This window comes from Etheostoma spectabile, chromosome 5 (assembly GCF_008692095.1).
Source record: "Etheostoma spectabile isolate EspeVRDwgs_2016 chromosome 5, UIUC_Espe_1.0, whole genome shotgun sequence".
Lineage (NCBI taxonomy): Eukaryota > Metazoa > Chordata > Actinopteri > Perciformes > Percidae > Etheostoma > Etheostoma spectabile.
In genome coordinates, this window is record NC_045737.1 from 8,251,029 (window position 1) to 8,267,556 (window position 16,528).

General features: G+C 39.4%; 1 protein-coding gene across 12 annotated transcripts; it reads left to right on the plus strand.

Moving 5' to 3' along the window:
* The first annotated feature begins 52 nt into the window (after positions 1-52).
* Positions 53-16,480, plus strand: git2a (G protein-coupled receptor kinase interacting ArfGAP 2a). Of its 12 annotated transcripts, none has more exons than XM_032515031.1 (22): positions 54-615; positions 3,844-3,977; positions 4,336-4,448; positions 4,599-4,704; positions 5,372-5,458; positions 5,565-5,695; positions 5,807-5,901; positions 6,314-6,359; positions 6,720-6,725; positions 6,807-6,858; positions 6,946-7,018; positions 7,178-7,275; positions 7,389-7,500; positions 7,619-7,761; positions 7,875-8,024; positions 9,995-10,243; positions 11,080-11,169; positions 12,663-12,745; positions 12,901-13,086; positions 13,340-13,471; positions 14,620-14,683; positions 15,062-16,480. In XM_032515031.1, exons 1-22 carry the CDS (start codon positions 564-566, stop codon positions 15,272-15,274), a joined length of 2,415 nt encoding a protein of 804 aa, XP_032370922.1. In that variant the 5' UTR covers positions 54-563; the 3' UTR covers positions 15,275-16,480. The 12 variants fall into 12 exon arrangements, with proteins under 12 accessions (XP_032370932.1, XP_032370922.1, XP_032370923.1 ...); XM_032515032.1 differs by having other exon boundaries at positions 6,810-6,858; XM_032515041.1 differs by lacking the exon at positions 9,995-10,243 and having other exon boundaries at positions 53-615.
* The last annotated feature ends 48 nt before the right edge of the window (positions 16,481-16,528 follow it).

Consider the following 16,528-nt stretch of genomic DNA (forward strand, 5'->3'; position numbering starts at 1 on the left):
ATGCCAAAGCAAACTCCAACAAACATATTGTGTTGTATTTTAGTTTTAATCTTAGCTGTCAGGATTGGGGTTTGCTTATCCAAGCGACAGAGACAACGAGGCGTAATTTCCGGGGACCAAGAGAGAAATGCATTTCCTGTGAGGCATGCATCTGGGCATAGTCTCCCCTCTCCAATAGGTCACAGACGCAGCTGCCACTGGTGCTCGAGCTCCTCTGTAATCCTGTCTGCCAGAGACTGAAGAGTAAACTACCAAACGGACACAGGCTAGTTAGCTAGCAAATCAGGTGCTAAATCAGCTAACTTGCAGAACTGCAACATTGTACCTTAGTTACACTTGTGGGTTAGCGTTATAATGGTTGTAATTCAAACGCTGGCCAATACGAAAAGGCTAGCAACAGTTAAATGAAGAGCAGTTTGTTGGGTTTTTTTAATTAGCTAGGTCTAACGTTAGCTAACGCGTATTGAAAGCGGAAGGCATCCCCACAGAAAAATAAATGGTTAGCAGAACGCAACGAACATAATACTCTGCTCATTTTAAAAGGCATTTCTTCCTAAGAAAGGATGTCTAAACGCCTGCGAAACACTGAGCTCTGCGCTGATTGCAATGTTCCAGGTAAGCAAATTTACACCCTCCCTCTTGTAGCTGTTCCGTTATTCTTTTTACTAAAGTCTGCTGGTCCATCAAGTAACGTTAACGTTAAGCCAATGCGCTGCACTTCACCACTCTTTTGATTTAAATCAGATTATCAGCGCTGGCCCATGCTGCTTTCTGCTTTACATTCAATTAGATTAATGTTGCATGTACTTTTGTTTTGACAAGGCAAGTTGTTAGTGTTGTTGACAGCTCACTAACGTTATAGGTCCCTATTGAGGATGCAATTACAACTGAAGCAGCTGTCATCATTTGGTTAAATGTTTCCATCCGGTATACTTGCTTTAAATAGTCAGACAGGCATTTCTGATGGGTGTCAGTGTAATTGACCCGTTTTTCTGTCAGTCACAGGTAACAAAACAATATGTGTGAAATAATGTCTGTGGCATCCAAATGTTTCCAGCAAATTTGAAATGTAAACAGATTATGAAGTATCATAGATCAGCAGGAAACTGCTCTGTAAGCTCTCACTAGCATGAACCTTAATAGAAAGTCAGTGGGTAACGTTACAGTGGTCTCCTGTCCAGGTGCCTTTTGTACTCCACACAGGGGTGTTGGTAGTAGGGCTGGGCAGTATATCTATGTTGTATAAATATCGCAATATGAGACTAGATATCGTCTTAGATTTTTGGATATATCGTAATATGGTAAGTGTTGTCTTTACCTGGTTTTAAAGGCTGCATTACAGTAAAGTGATGTAATTTTCTGAACTCACCAGACTGTTCTAGCTGTTCTATTATTTACCTTTACCCATTAAGTAATTAAATAATTTTTGGAGAATGTTTATCAAAAATCTCATTGTGTAAATAACAACAAGCATCAATCGTCAGTCATACAATATCGTCGCAATATCGACATTGAGGTATTTGGTCAAGAATATCGTGAGATTTGATTTTCTCTAAATCTACCATCCCTAATTGGTAGTAAATGACAAGTCTGTCCCATGATGACAATGTGTGACTGAATTTAAAACTAGGAGATTTAGTAGTCCAGATGAAGACAACTTAATCCTGCGTTCATCATATGTCATCAGAGTAATACAGGCATCTTCTGAAAGAGATGTTTGATTAAAAAAAAAAAGTAAGGGGAAATATATTAGGAGTGAGAGAAAAGGAAATGAAGCTTTTCAAATCAAAACGTTTCTGTGAAAGCTGAACAAGTTATAGCTGCAGTGTGTGTGAGGTACCTTTAGGAGTCCCATTTATAAAGAAAGGATGTGATGTGTTTCAGCAGCACAGGAAGCAAAACAGGATGCTGAGTGAATTGACTGCATGTTTTGTTTTCTATTGTGGCACCACAATATATTGTAAATGTAATACACTGTAAGGCAAGGCAGCTTTATTTGTATAGCACATTTCAGCAACAGGGCAATTCAAAGTGCTTTACATAAAATCAGTTAAACAGATAAAACACAAGTACAAACAGTTAAAAATCATAAGCATTAAAAACCGATAAAACACATGAATAGACAGTTAAAAACAAAATAGAAACAGTAGGACACATAAAACACAAGAATAAAAGTTACAGTGCAGCATAAGAAATTTAAAGAAATGAGCAGTCATTTAAAGAAAGGCAGCATCAAAAAGAAAGGTCTTCAGCCTTGATTTAAAAGATCTGAGAGTAGCAGCGGATCTGCAGGTAGAATGTGAATTGTTTTGAGTAGTGGCGAACATTATGAAAAAAAAATGATACTGGTCTCTTTCCTTTTTCACAATAACAATCAAGGTAAACAATGACAAGTATGGTAAATATTTAGTAATGCTCAAGTTTTAGTACCTTGTCTATTATCATGTCGTTTAGACTAGTTAAACCTCTCAGGTCTCCACAGCAGCTGGCCTGGATTTCCCTACCATACGGCTGTTACCAGTTGTTGGCTGTGAATATTTTTAGAGTTTTAAGATGTGGTATTGAATTTAACAGCACTTGTTGAGGAAAGGGTAAAAAAAATGCATGTCAGCACCAACTCTCAAGTCTTAGTGGAGATGAGACTGAACACTGAGGACCAGGTGCCAGAATTTGACCAGCAACCCCTGCAGCTGTTCCTCCTACACCTCAGCTGCTGCTAAGACACATAGAGTCTTCACTGTCCTGTCACAATGCCAGCCACTCAGTCTGCTTAACAGTTTATCAGCTATCAAGTATCATATGAATTTACAGTATTCCTGGCCTTGAGATTATCACAGTCGAAGAATCTCTGTATGAATGGCACATGGCACAACTCTGACATTTGTATAAGAGGAAGTGTTTTAACTAGGTCATGGTTAAGTATATATAATATATAACATATTTATTTTGGTCATAGCTTACTTATCTTGTAAATGCGCTGTCTCTATTTCTCTATGCATTTCCTGAATATGCAGCGCCAAACGTTTTGATAGCACTTGGCTTTTTTTCTTCTTTTACAATGTTTTGAAGGAGGAAGCTGCTCTATTACTCAACAACAAGGTTGTGGTGCTTCAAGCTACAACTGCTAGTCTTCACTTCCTGTTTTCACAGTGCTCAACTAAGATTTGGTAATTTTTTCAAATATCCTATGAAAAGACCATGACCAACAAGTTTTGGTTCTCAGGACGTTTTTGCTTTTACTTCCCCCGTCTGTGGCGCTCAGCCCCAAACCCATTTGGGATTAAATACAATACCCAAGCTCATCTAATGATTGTACACCTGGTACAACGATGTACCAGGTGAGAGTTTTTAAACAACAATGGACGTCAATGGCACAGAACAATAAGTTGTATCAGGCTTTGGCTGCACAGACAATATTTGTTGGTAGGATCTATTACATGTGGGTTTTGATCTTTTTCTGGCATTTGTTGACAATAGACTAATTAAAATGAAGACATCACTAGTCATATCCTTAAGTGTCTGTCTGTAAGGTTTTGGGGCCATTAGTAAGAGTGGGTCCTGTCAGTGAGGAACTGAAAAAAGAGAAGTAGAGTGCTATCATCTAGCATGTAAGTGATTTGAATAATAGTGCTGAGAAGTGGAAATGAAGGAAATTACTTGTGATACATTTCTGAGTTATTTTAAAATACCTACAAATAAAGCAAATCAAATCTGTGAGAGCCGGATAATACAATATTGTACCATTAGCTAGCCTTTAAATCACATCTTTTATAAGTTGCGATACATGATTAGATCACTGCAAGTGTGATGATTTTTACATTCTAGTTTTGCCTTCCCTCTCAGAACCTCGCTGGGCCTCGGTGAACCGGGGTGTGTTGATTTGCGATGAGTGCTGCAGTGTTCATCGAAGTCTGGGTAGACACAGCTCCCAAGTCCGCCACCTGATACACACACCATGGCCACCTACACAGCTACAGGTAATAACAGAAAAAAATGCATATTAATTTTTGCCTGTGTAAGGCTACATATCTTTATGCTTTCAGCTGTGAAGTTTTGTAAAATTTGAGTTCTATGAGGCTGTGGTTTGTCCCTCTTCAGATGCCTTGAGATCACATCATCCTTGCACACAATCTGTATTACTGCAGTTTTAAATTCAGCAGGCCTCTGTCTTCGCTCAAGATAAATCTGGGGATAACAGTTGTACATCAGATCCCACTGAGGTGTATTGATTTTATCCAAATATAGAAAGTGTTTGTTCAGAATAAGACCGGTTAAAAGCCGGTCAGCATGCTGCAGTTTAAATCAATGGGACACATTTTATTTTTTTCATCCCAGATGGTTCAGATGTTATACAGCAATGGTGCAAATTCAATATGGGAGCACTCTCTTCTGGACCCTGCATCTGTGATGAGTGGAAAACGCAAGGCCAACCCTCAGGACAAACTGCAGTGAGTCATTATTTTCTGAAAATATTCACAGAGAAGTTAATTCATTAAACAAAAAATGAATTGTTTAACTTCCACGTGTATGTGCCACTGACTCATTATTGTTTCCTTCTTTCTGTTTGGACCTCTGTGCTTCATGTTGTTCCAAAAAAGCCCAAACAAATCAGAGTTTATAAAAGCCAAATATCAAATGCTGGCATTTGTCCATCGCATGCCTTGCCGGGAGGACGACAGCTCTACAGCCAAGGATTTAAGCAAGGTGAGGAGAAGTGGCTGCTCAATGTGGTTTAGAGAATATTGAAAGATGTTTTTGTACAAAGATTTGTTGTTAAACCTTATCAATTCATAGTAATAGTTTTTACCCATCCGTTCGTCTGTCCCATTCTTGAACGCAGCATCTCAGGACTCACAATTTCTTTAAATTCCGCGTAGACGTCCACTTAGCCTAAAGGATGAACTCATTAGATTTTGGAGGTCCTGGTCACTGTGACCTCACAATACACGTTTTTTGGCCAAAACTCACTAATTCCTACGCTAATTATGACAACAATTTACACAAATGTCTAATTGGATAAAATGATGAAGGGATGGCATTTTATATCCAAAAGGTCAACTGTGACATCATAACATAACTCAGGCAACATCATGGCATCATCACAGATAACCCAGCAACAGAAGGTGAGACATTTGGTCCTATAGTGATTTGGGGACATTCATCCTTAACCTGTTATTTAGATTTGCTGTGCTGCCTGGTTGAAGAGGTGTGTCCTAAACATCCACGTTTTACCAAAAATACACTTAATTCTAATTATTAATTAATATTGTAAGAGATGGGTGTGGACAGACAGGGCGGTAAACTGCGACTTCATTGGTTTGGCCAAAACATTCATCCACAACACGATAATTCTAGTTTTTTCCCCCCCCAGCAACTTCACTCAAGTGTACGCACCGGGAATCTCGAGACTTGTTTGAGGTTGCTATCCCTGGGAGCACAAGCTAATTTTTTTCACCCGGTAAGATTCATCTGCTGTTTTAAATTCAGAATTGTAATCTTTGCATTTACTTTTCTGTTGATTTTAGATCACAATGGTTTGTCCTGTGAATCAACCTCTCCTCTAGGAAAAAGGAAACACTCCCTTGCATGTAGCTGCAAAGGCAGGACAAGTATCTCAGGCTGAACTATTAACTGTTTATGGAGCAGATCCTGGAGCCCCTGACAGCAATGGCAAGACTCCCATAGACCATGCAAGGTTTGCTTTTTCTTTTTTTTTTCAATAATCTTTTGTAATTCAAAAACAAAATATTATTTCAGCCATGGAAGTATAATATAATGTTTGTTCTTTTAACATGTCTCTTTGTAGGGAAGCTGGCCACCATGACCTGGCAGATAGATTGGTGGAGATTCAGTATGAACTAACTGATCGACTGGCGTTCTACCTGTGTGGGAGAAAGCCAGGTATATCTCTCTCTCTTTGTGTGTGTGTGTGTGTGTGTGTGTGTGTGTGTGTGTGTGTGTGTGTGTGTGTGTGTGTGTGTGTGTGTGTGTGTGGTGTGTGTGTGTGTGTGTGTGTGTGTTGTGTGGAGCTGTGTGTGTGTGTGTGATGTGTGTGTGTGTGTGTGCACAATGAGTGACTGAGTATTTCAACGTTTTTGTGGTTTTAAGGAACCTGATACGTGCAGTAAATCTCATCAGTGTGGCACTGATGTGTGGCAAGATAAAAACAAACTCCTCACTCTATTTTATTTACTTTGTAAATAACGATTTATATAGTATATTTAAATCATGCTTAATATAAAATGTTTACAGTTCCCATAAGTATTGATGATGTTTTGGCAGTCCTCCAGAACATTCTTGTTGTTCCTTTCAGATCATAAAAATGGCCAGCACTTCATTGTTCCACAAATGGCCGACAGGTAAGAAAACACAAGCTGTAAGGCAACCTGATGCTTGTCGATATTAAGTGATGTGTCTGTGAATTACGTCTAAGTAAACGGGCTTAACTTGAATTGAGCTAACAAGAGAATAGAGCGACGCAGTTGTGTATGGTTGTACTTTTGTTTTGAGGCTTGTTCTGTTGCTATGGAGACTGCTGCAGCATCTACTAGCTGTGTCAACGTAAACAGACCCAGTAAAGTAGCTGAACTACTCTGTAACTGCTGCAAATAATTCAAAAATGTTATTCCAAACAACTAATTCTAACTGCGAAGAACAGTCGTATTTTCAATTTAAATGACACATTTGATCTTTGTTATTGCTCTCTTTTGATGGAAAAGGAACATGTAAGTATTTCATAATAATTAAGTGTGCATTATGCCAATATAACCATTCATCAGCTTATGAAAGTTATGTTCTGCTTGTAGCAGTTTAGATTTATCTGAACTGGCCAAGGCAGCGAAGAAGAAACTGCAGTCTGTAAGTAGTTTGGCAGAGTTTCACTGTTCTGAGCTATCTTCTCTCCCCTTACTTAAGTTTAAGTGTCATTTACTGATTTCCATGCAGCTTAGTAATCATTTATTCGAGGAGCTGGCCATGGATGTGTACGACGAGGTGGACAGACGAGAGACTGATGCAGGTAAGATAAATTATCCAGGTAAAGCTCTTTTGGATCCGGAGAAGAAATTTGTACTGGATCACCTCACTATGATACTTTAAACCCTCCACTGGTGTTGCAGCTATACTCCCACCTCTAATCTCGACAACATTGAGCTCATTCTTAACCTATTATTTGTAGTTTGGTTGACCACACAGAATCACAGCACTCTGGTGACAGAGACGACTGTGGTTCCTTTCCTTCCTGTGAATCCAGAGTATTCATCAACACGAAACCAGGCGAGTCATCTTTACAGCAACTCCCATGCAAATGTTGGAGAGTTTCCCTTCGCACACGGTTACTTTGAAGTAAGATTGCATTCCGCTAATGTGACCTTGTTTTTCTTATTCAGGGACGACAGAAGCTGGCAAGATTTAATGCACATGAATTTGCAACTCTCGTGATTGACATATTAAGCGACGCTAAGCGCAGACAACAGGGGAATTCAATAGCCAGTCCCAAAGGTCAGCATCTTATTGTTACTTTATTTCAAGACCTGTTACTTGATTCCAAGCTCTTGCTGACACTGAATCATCACACATATGTACAGTAACTATTCCAGCCTGGGTCTCTTTATTCCAGATAATGTTGAGTTTATCCTGAAGAGTGTGGCTGTCAGGCATTGCAGTGACAGCCAGGACAACGACCAGCCTGACTACGACAGCGTGGCGTCTGACGAGGATACCGATCAAGAGCTCTCCACAAGCAAAGGAGATAGGACCAAGGTATCCTGGCATCACTTTCACAACCTTAACCCCTGAAACACTCTCTCTCTCTCTCTCTCTCTCTCTCTCTAGGTGCCTTTACCATTTTTGTTTTCAACCCCTCTCTCTAACAGAGCCTGGACTCTGACCTCTCAGATGGCCCCGTTACTGTGCATGAATACATGGAGGTGAAAAACGCGCTCTCTGCCTCTGAGGCCAAGATCCAGCATCTCATGAAAGCCAACAACAGCCTGAGTGATGAGCTGAGGCTGATGCAGAAAAAGGTATCCACCTCGCTCCACCAATAAGATCACTAACACCGGGGGCCGGACTGAGGGGGGGCCACAGTGGTCAGCAGAGCTCTTCTCCTGCCCAGTGGGATCGCTCTCTGGTGGGGAGGCCGAGCTATCTGAATAGGAACGCTGTGTTGCAAGATAAGGCTGCTGTGACACCCTGCTGGTCCACCCTCTGTTTTGGCCAGCATGTTTGATTTCAAAGCTTTTTTTTTTTTTTTTTTGATTTGTTTTCTGTATTTGAAAAGAAGAAATGCAACCTTTCTCCAGTAAATAACAAAAATAGTTTGCCAGTAGTTCTTTTTTTTGTAATGAAACTATGCTGTCTAATGTTACTAACGAGCATGTTTTAAGAAAAGGCATGAAGTAATTTACAGTGGTTTTTAACCCCTTTGTAGTGACTAACTGAAGTTGTATGTGTGTGCCTTGCTTCATCACATATACTATGTTTACTGCATATGATTATTTTGGATGGTTTCCAGCTGTTGTTTTTGGTAACAGCCTTTTACTACATGTGGATTTATTGTTTGACATGTCTTAGTGGTCTGGTTACATTTCATAGAAATGTCATAGGAGCTGAGGAGTATTCCTCAGCTGATACAAACCAGGAATACTGTTCCTCTATTACATAAAACTGCTGATTCATAAACATGGCAATGTTAAGTTTAGGATTCTGCACATATGTATGCACTGTGCTTCAACTTAGCAATATATATCCTGCTAAACCCATACTATTTTGAAAATGATCATTTTGGCCACAGATGTTCTCAGCATGTAACAGGTTTTACTTTGTTTAAATGAACCTCTGTCAGTTAGATTTTTTTCGTATGTTAAAATTGCTTTAATGTGACTGATTTAGCAAGGCAAGGCGATATATATATATTTTTTGTTGCTCTTAATTCTGTTTGTGTGACTCTCGCTTGCACACACAGGGCCATTAGGACACCGCAGTAGACACACAGCACTGTAGCGTATAGTATTGTTTTTGGATGATGGTGTGTTGGCTTATGTTTGAACAGATTCACTCAAATAACCATATTCAGGTAAAGATGGGGTGGGGAAAGCAGGACATGAGGCTTGTCATGACATACATATATTTACATATTTATTTGGAATGACAGCCTTTACCAAACATCAGTCAGTTATTAAGGTTTAGTAACTAAACCATACTCTTACTCCATACTTTTTCTGACATTACACCAGATCAGATAAATGCAAGTAGTTGCATTATTAAAGACATTTGTTTTGTCTTCCCCTAAACTGTTATATCCTTGACAAAATCTGTATGATTTTGTTCCTTCTTGAATGCCCCTTATGCTCTTATAATTCTTGATTCTTAAGTACTTCTTTGACTTAAACTGCATCTGTGTTGCTTACCTACGCAACAATCTTTGGCTTGCTTATCACTTGCTTTGCTTCTTCTTTTTTTGTTTTAGACCAAGACAAAATCCCTCTCAAAGCAAAATTAATGTTATTCCTATGCTTTTTAGGAGGGTGATGGTCAACTTGAAGAATAATTAAAAGAGATCATAAGATGATATTTTTGGGAAAAGGTTCTAAGTCATGTTTCTAACCTAGAGTCTGTAAGCTCAAAGCCATGAGACACAAGTTTCTCTGTAAGTCATTATCATTGAAGCAGCTTCGGTTTTCCTATATTATATAATATCCTAAGTTTGTGTTAGAGAGCATTTTTTCAAATATTGACTGAACTTTTTATATTGTGGGAATAACAAAAATCTAAAAGGTTAGATTCTCAAATTTTGAGAAAAAAGACCTTGGCAAAAGTACTTTGACTAAGCATGCTGACAGTAGCTGGCCGTCAAAGTATAATGTGAATAGTTTTTAGGAACAAGGGGATGATGGCTGAAATTGTTTGCTGTAAGATAGAGTGGATCATAACAGGCAACACCACTTGCTTTGCTGAGAGCACTTCTTAGTGTATTGCTGACCGTCTCTTCCAGCTGCAATCTCTGCAAAGCGAGAACAACTCTCTCAGGCGGCACGTCCCAACCAATATCTATCAGATCCCCAGCGGTTCAGACTACCCCGACCCCTCCAGTCCCTCAGCCCTGAAACGCCGGCAGTCTGCACGGGCCAGTCGGCCCATGTCTATGTATGAGACCGGCTCAGGCCTGAAGCCCTATGTCCCTAAAGGGGAAACTCCCTACCCAGAGGAGGGTATCCCCACCCTGCAACCCTTCCCACCTCATGTAAGTAAGACCTGTTCCCTGCTCTCCTTTGCCATTTCCTCTCCACTGCCTTGTTTCCCTGACTTTCCCTCATGTCTTCATCCTGTCTGCAAAACCTTTATCTCTGCCTTTTGGGGTTTTTGTACTCACTTGCCACTGGGTAGTTTTTTGGATCACCAAAGACCGAGACATCAAACCACCATGCCATTCATTTAGCCACACAGCCAGTCACATCTCATCTTGTCCAGATACATGTTCAAATCCATTATCTGCATATATGTGTTACTACAGTGATGCTTGTTTGTCAGACTAAGTTAACTGTAACCACAACGAGATGCTGTTATTATGACATAACTTGAAGGTTTGTACTGTGTTTTATGTTGATGAAGCATTAAAACAACCATACAAATACCCTGCGGTTTTGTAATGCATGATAATTTCACAATCTCACTTCATCTTCTCATCTGTTTGGATTCTCCTTTTAATTTAGATACAGTGTTAATGCAGTTATATTTCAGCCTGTGAATAATCCTTTTCTGGTACTTTTCTCTCGATGGATTAACTCCCAGATTCTTCAGTCATATGTTTTCCAGCACACTGCTCAGAAAGGAAATGTAGCAGGATAATCTGTAAAAAAAACAAAACAAACAACCAGGATTCTTTTAAGTTGACTACATAGCATTAAATTATCTTAGGATCTCCCCTATAGTTTTCCATAAACTCCATTCTTAATATATAGTATCTGCTTAAGCCAAAACTGGCTCAAAGAGACTTCTGGGACATCTAATCGCTTTCATCTGACCTTTTTTTATTTTTTTCATTTTTAATTTAAAATGTGATTTAAACCCTGTCTTTAGACGGAAAGGGGCGCTTTTGTGACCACCTCTTCATCCCTTCCCTCATTTCCATCCACCCTGTCTTGGTCGAAGGATGAAAGTGCTCAAAAGGTTAAGTACATCCTCACTCGGTACACATCTTGTGGGACGAAACAAATCCACTTGGAGCCATTTCTACCTCCTCCCTGTCCCTCACCTCCCTCTGTTCTCCATATGCTGCTCCCTATCTGCCCTGCTGCATGAGCTGCCCCTCCACCAGCTGCCCTCACCATCAGATACCTGCCTTCATCAGCACCATGCTCACAGCGCGGCTAAACAACAATAATTATGTGGTTTTGTCAAGGCAAAATCTCTGTCTGATTGCTGAACGTTGAGCAGAAAGTTGGGCTTGTAATGCTACTTAGCACCAGAAACCTGTGTAGCAGATGATCTTGAAAAGGTTTGATTGGAAAAAGTTTGTTAGTAGTGTTTCATTTTTTATCAAACAACCACCTGTCTGTTAAAAGAAGGGAACACATTGGGTAAATTAGATTGTTACATGTATATTTATTTCCTCTTGAGTCGTTAAACTCATTTTTTTTTCTCAATTTCAAACACTCACAGTATAAAGAGAAGTCCTTTTCTAACTCTGTTTTAACAACTGCTTGGCCATTTTGCACAGTGAGTCTCCCACAGCATGCTCTCCCTTCCTCCAGTAACACACAAACAACGTGGTGCTCCAGGAGTTTACAGTCTAAAAGATGCGTGTTCTGTTCAGGAGGAACAAAGATGTATCTAAACATGTATGTGCTTATCGCATTTCCTGAGGCCAGCTTATATGTGCTGCATTTTGGTCTGCATACAAGAGGAGGATGTGTTCAGATTCTTTGACATGGATTTACCAATATGTCCTGTGTGGCTTGAGTGTACGTTTTTGTCTCTGCTTCCTGTTTTATACATTTAGCTTTGAGTCTGATAGGGAATCGGCATACAGTGAAGTTACAGTGAACCCCGTCTGTTGTGAAGATAAGCCGTGTGATTTAGATTCTTTGTAATCTCATCTGACTTGACTCAAATGACCCTCTGGGGTCTACTGCTCTATATTTTGGAGAATGAGTAAAGCTTGTGTGTCATGGTTCTCATGTAATGTTTCTAGCCGCGTGTCGATTATTAGAATTGGCATTTTGTTTGACTGTTTTGTTAATTGTCATCCATGAATCATCCTTATTTCAACATGTTGTCACATTTGATGATGATCATAGTCACTTCCAATTGTAAGCATTAGTGATTATGTCATACTAATGTGAGTAAACTCTCTGAACCTATCTGCATAATCGGTTTTACTAATCCTATATTGAATGCTTTGAAATGATTATGCGCTTTTGCTTCACAGCTTTATTCGCTTTATTACAGTCAGTCGTCTACACCGCTTTTACTTGTTTATATTCCAATTTGACATACAAGAAACAAACTGAAAGGCATACATTGACAATACATGTTTTTACTTGTCAATGAGCGTTAAAACTGTGATGTCACTACAGCTGTTTCTGGTTTATATCCTCAGTGGCATGGGACGTCTTGCATGAGGCACTTTATCATTTTTGTGTCCCCTCTCTCCCTTCTAGGCCTCGAAGTTAGAGATGCAAAGCAGCATGCCGGAAAGTGACTATGACAACACATTCAATGACTCTGAGATGGATGATTCGGGGTAAGAGCATCACCCAGAATGATGCTTTGTTCTAAGTGATGAGTGAAAGTTTTCTGGCTCCTAAATACAGTTTAAAGGGGGTTTGTCTTTAGAGTAAAAACAATAAGCAGGGATTTGGGCATTAGACATAATTTCTTCTGAATTTCCATCTGCAGTTTGTGCAGGAGAGGGAGGCTGAGGAGCAGTGGCTGGCTGGGGGAGAGCAGCTCTATCTCCGAGCTGGATGACCTGGAGTCAGACCCCACGCTTCCCAGCACAGAAGACGTCATCCGCAAAACAGAGCAGATCACCAAGAATATCCAAGAGCTGTTGCGATCTGCTCAGGAGAACAAACATGACAGGTCAGAATCTGAAGGAAAAAAGGGATATTTCTTTATCAGTTTAGGATCTGTTTTTTTTTAGCTTTCATTTCCTTGCTTCCATTTTTATCCCTAGGTTTTTCTTACATTCATCATTATTGTCATGTTTAGCTGCGTTTGTCTCCTATTATTTCCCCTTTTTTTCTGTTAACTTCACTCTTCGTCATTCAACTTCAACTTTTCTCCGCTGTTATGATGTTGTTTTGGTGTCCCCGTGCCTCACCCCTGTGAGCAGACCATGTGAGCGGGAAGGTGTGCGTCGGCTCAGGCACAGCCTGGGATGTTTCAGCACTCTGGTGCCCTGGGCAGAGAAGCCCCCCCCTTCCCTTCAGCCGCTCAGCCTGCGCTCCCCTGACCCCATCTCCTGGTACTCTGGCCTCTGTCCCTGCCTCCCAGGCACAGTTTTATTTTCCTCTCCCTCACATTGTTTCTGCCTCACCCTTTTCCCCTTAACCTCACCTGCTAACAAGCTATCTCTTGTTTTTACGATTTGCTGACTTTGAATCTGCTTAACCCTCCTGTTTTCCTCGGTCAAATTTGACCCATTTACAAAAACATTCTATACAAGAACTATGACAAAAGAACATTGAAAGAAGTAACATATGTTGGAAAAAGCCACAAAGGCACAGGAAAAAAACGACAAAAACATGTTTTAACCCTTGTGTTGTCTTCCCGTCAACCATGACAAAAAAAAAACATTTTGGCTACTTTTTTTTCAACATTATTATCACTTTTTCAGACATTTTTGTTACTTTTTCAATGTTGTAGGTGCTTTTTGATGTTTTATTGATATATTTTTAATGTTGACATCAGCGCTTATTTTGACGGCCCAAAAAAATGAATAATTAACTGAAAACGGGTTAAATTTGACCCAAGGACAACGTTAGGGTTAAAAACAATGAAAAAAGTGACCAAACATTTTTTTTAGAAAAAGTGACATGAAAAACATCGGCAAAGGTGACAAAAACTTAAAAATATCAGAAAAATTGACAAAAACATAACAATTAAAAAAAAAAAAAAAAAAATCGTCAAAAACGTGTGTAGAAAAAGAACAACAAAATGTTGACATTTTGACCCAGAAAAAAACCAAAGTTGCATGGTTGACAGGAAGACAACACAAAGGTTTAGGTTAAGTTGAACTATATCTCTGCAGTGACTTGCTTTTGATATATAGGTGACATTGAGTTTGATGCACATTGTCAGGTTGATGTTGTTTCTACTGTGTAGCCATAATTCTTTAATACTAAAATGTGCTATGGAATAAAACTGCTTGGTACTTACAATGCTAAAAATATGTGCAAGAAATGTCTGTTAAACGGCATGTTCTGTTGGTGTTAACCTGAAGGTGAAGATGAAAATGCACTGTGTGGTGTGAATACTACATAATACTGTACATTGCTTGCATTTAGGAGCTTTTGGTTAATTGATATTTTCTCAATGTTTGTTCTGTAATCTTGAGATTTTTATGAACGTGACATCAATATGTTGAACTCAACAAATCTCTTCTTCTCACAGCTTCATACCCTGTTCAGAAAGAATACACGTGGCTGTAACAGAAATGGCTGCCCTCTTTCCCAAGGTATGGAAACAAGTTTGGAGATGTTTTATTTGAGAGAATGGATTAGTCAGCCGTTATGTTTTCCATGTGTTACTTTAACGGTATCACAAGCACAAAGACCAGCGCCCCAACTTCAACAATATTTTCAGTTGTGCCATTTCCTGATGCTGTATTTTACTTGGTCTTTTACTCAAATAAAAAAAACAATGAATTTCACCTAAATGTTTATGGTCTTGTGTGTTAAATATAAATGTGTTTTAAGCGTGTTAAAAGAAAAGAGTATGGTAAGTCCTAAACCTGCAGAGGTCAATGTGATTTAAAAAGGATCTGCACAATACCGTCTTTCTTTTGAATAAACACTGTCCATTAGTATTAAGATATCTTAACCTTGTGTTGCAGAAGCCACGCTCAGAGACTGTGAGAGGCTCGCTGCGCTTGTTGACCTCCAGTGCGTACCGGCTTCAGAGCGAGTGCAGGAAGGCGTTGCCTTCAGAGGGCTGCCCGGGACCGGACATGCAGCTGGTCACCCAGCAGGTCATCCAATGTGCTTATGACATCGCCAAGGCAGCCAAGCAGCTTGTCACCATCACCACAAAGGAGAATACCAACTAACAGCACTTACAGGGCTGCAATGCAGTCAACATCTCAGTTTTGTTCTTTAGAAAAAAAAAAATGTTTTTAATTTTGTTATTATTTTGTATTTCTGGTATATGCATGCATTGTTTGTTTTTTTAATTTATGGATAAATACTTAAAGACAACTCTGAACAAAAGAGTGTAAAGTGGAAATGGCAGCACCTTTACCTAGGAATACCAAGCTAATGTACAGTTATAGCACAATTTCTCTTCAGGTAAATTAATAACTTCCAAAAATGATGTTGATAAAAGCAGCAGCTAGCAGGCCTGGGGACTGTTATAGTTTATAGATTACAACTTGAGTAAAACTTGCTCTTAGCTACAAATAACCTTTAATCAGTCCATATTGTAAATAGCTTTTATTGAGAGAAGGAATTAAGCACAGCCCAGTAGATCCACATGATGATATTGGTTAACGGTATCGGTCCAAAGCCAGGCATGGAAGCTGAAAAGCCATTCATGTGTCATAAATCTGCTGTCATGGAATACTAATGCTAACACTATTGTAGCTAAAGGAGCTTCCTCTCATTAATTGCACTGTGCAAGCATCATCATACTGTAAAGTTTAATCTCCCAAATCAAACTGACCATTAAATGTTGGGAACTTAATTTATGCACACATTGTAGCTAAGCAATTTAGCATTGTTGCATCGAAAAAACAATTTATAGGGTCCAAGTGTAATCCAGTCTGCAGTGCACTTATTGCGGCTGTTTATGCGTGCCCATGTGTCAAGTCAGTGAATGAAAATGATGCTCGTTCAGGGGCCATGTTGTAGTCTTCACCAGCACCAAGATGTCGTTTTAAGTACAAATGACGTGCTGTGTTTCTCCACACTGCACTGTATTCTGCAGTCTTGTGTGCCATTGCAGTGTTGGTGATGTTACACGATATTTAGAACTAATAGCCATACTGGTTGTATGTCCATGTGTTTTGTGCTCTGTTCCGTTGCTGCTAGTTTCGTATTTAATGTGCAACATATGGGATAGAACTCTAGACGTCTCCTGTATAATTGTTCAAACCAATGTTCATCCTCACCAAGTGTTTCAGAGTTCATTTTGAAATCTGATCAAGGTAATATCCCTCTCTGTACTTGACCAGAGTGCAGGGATGTATGTGATGCAGCTGTTAAGTTGCACTTTGGAAAAATAATTATTTTCTAAATAAACTTAATTTATAAAAATAGCCTGTTGTGTTTTTCCACAATTGGTATCATATTTCACTTTTCATGGC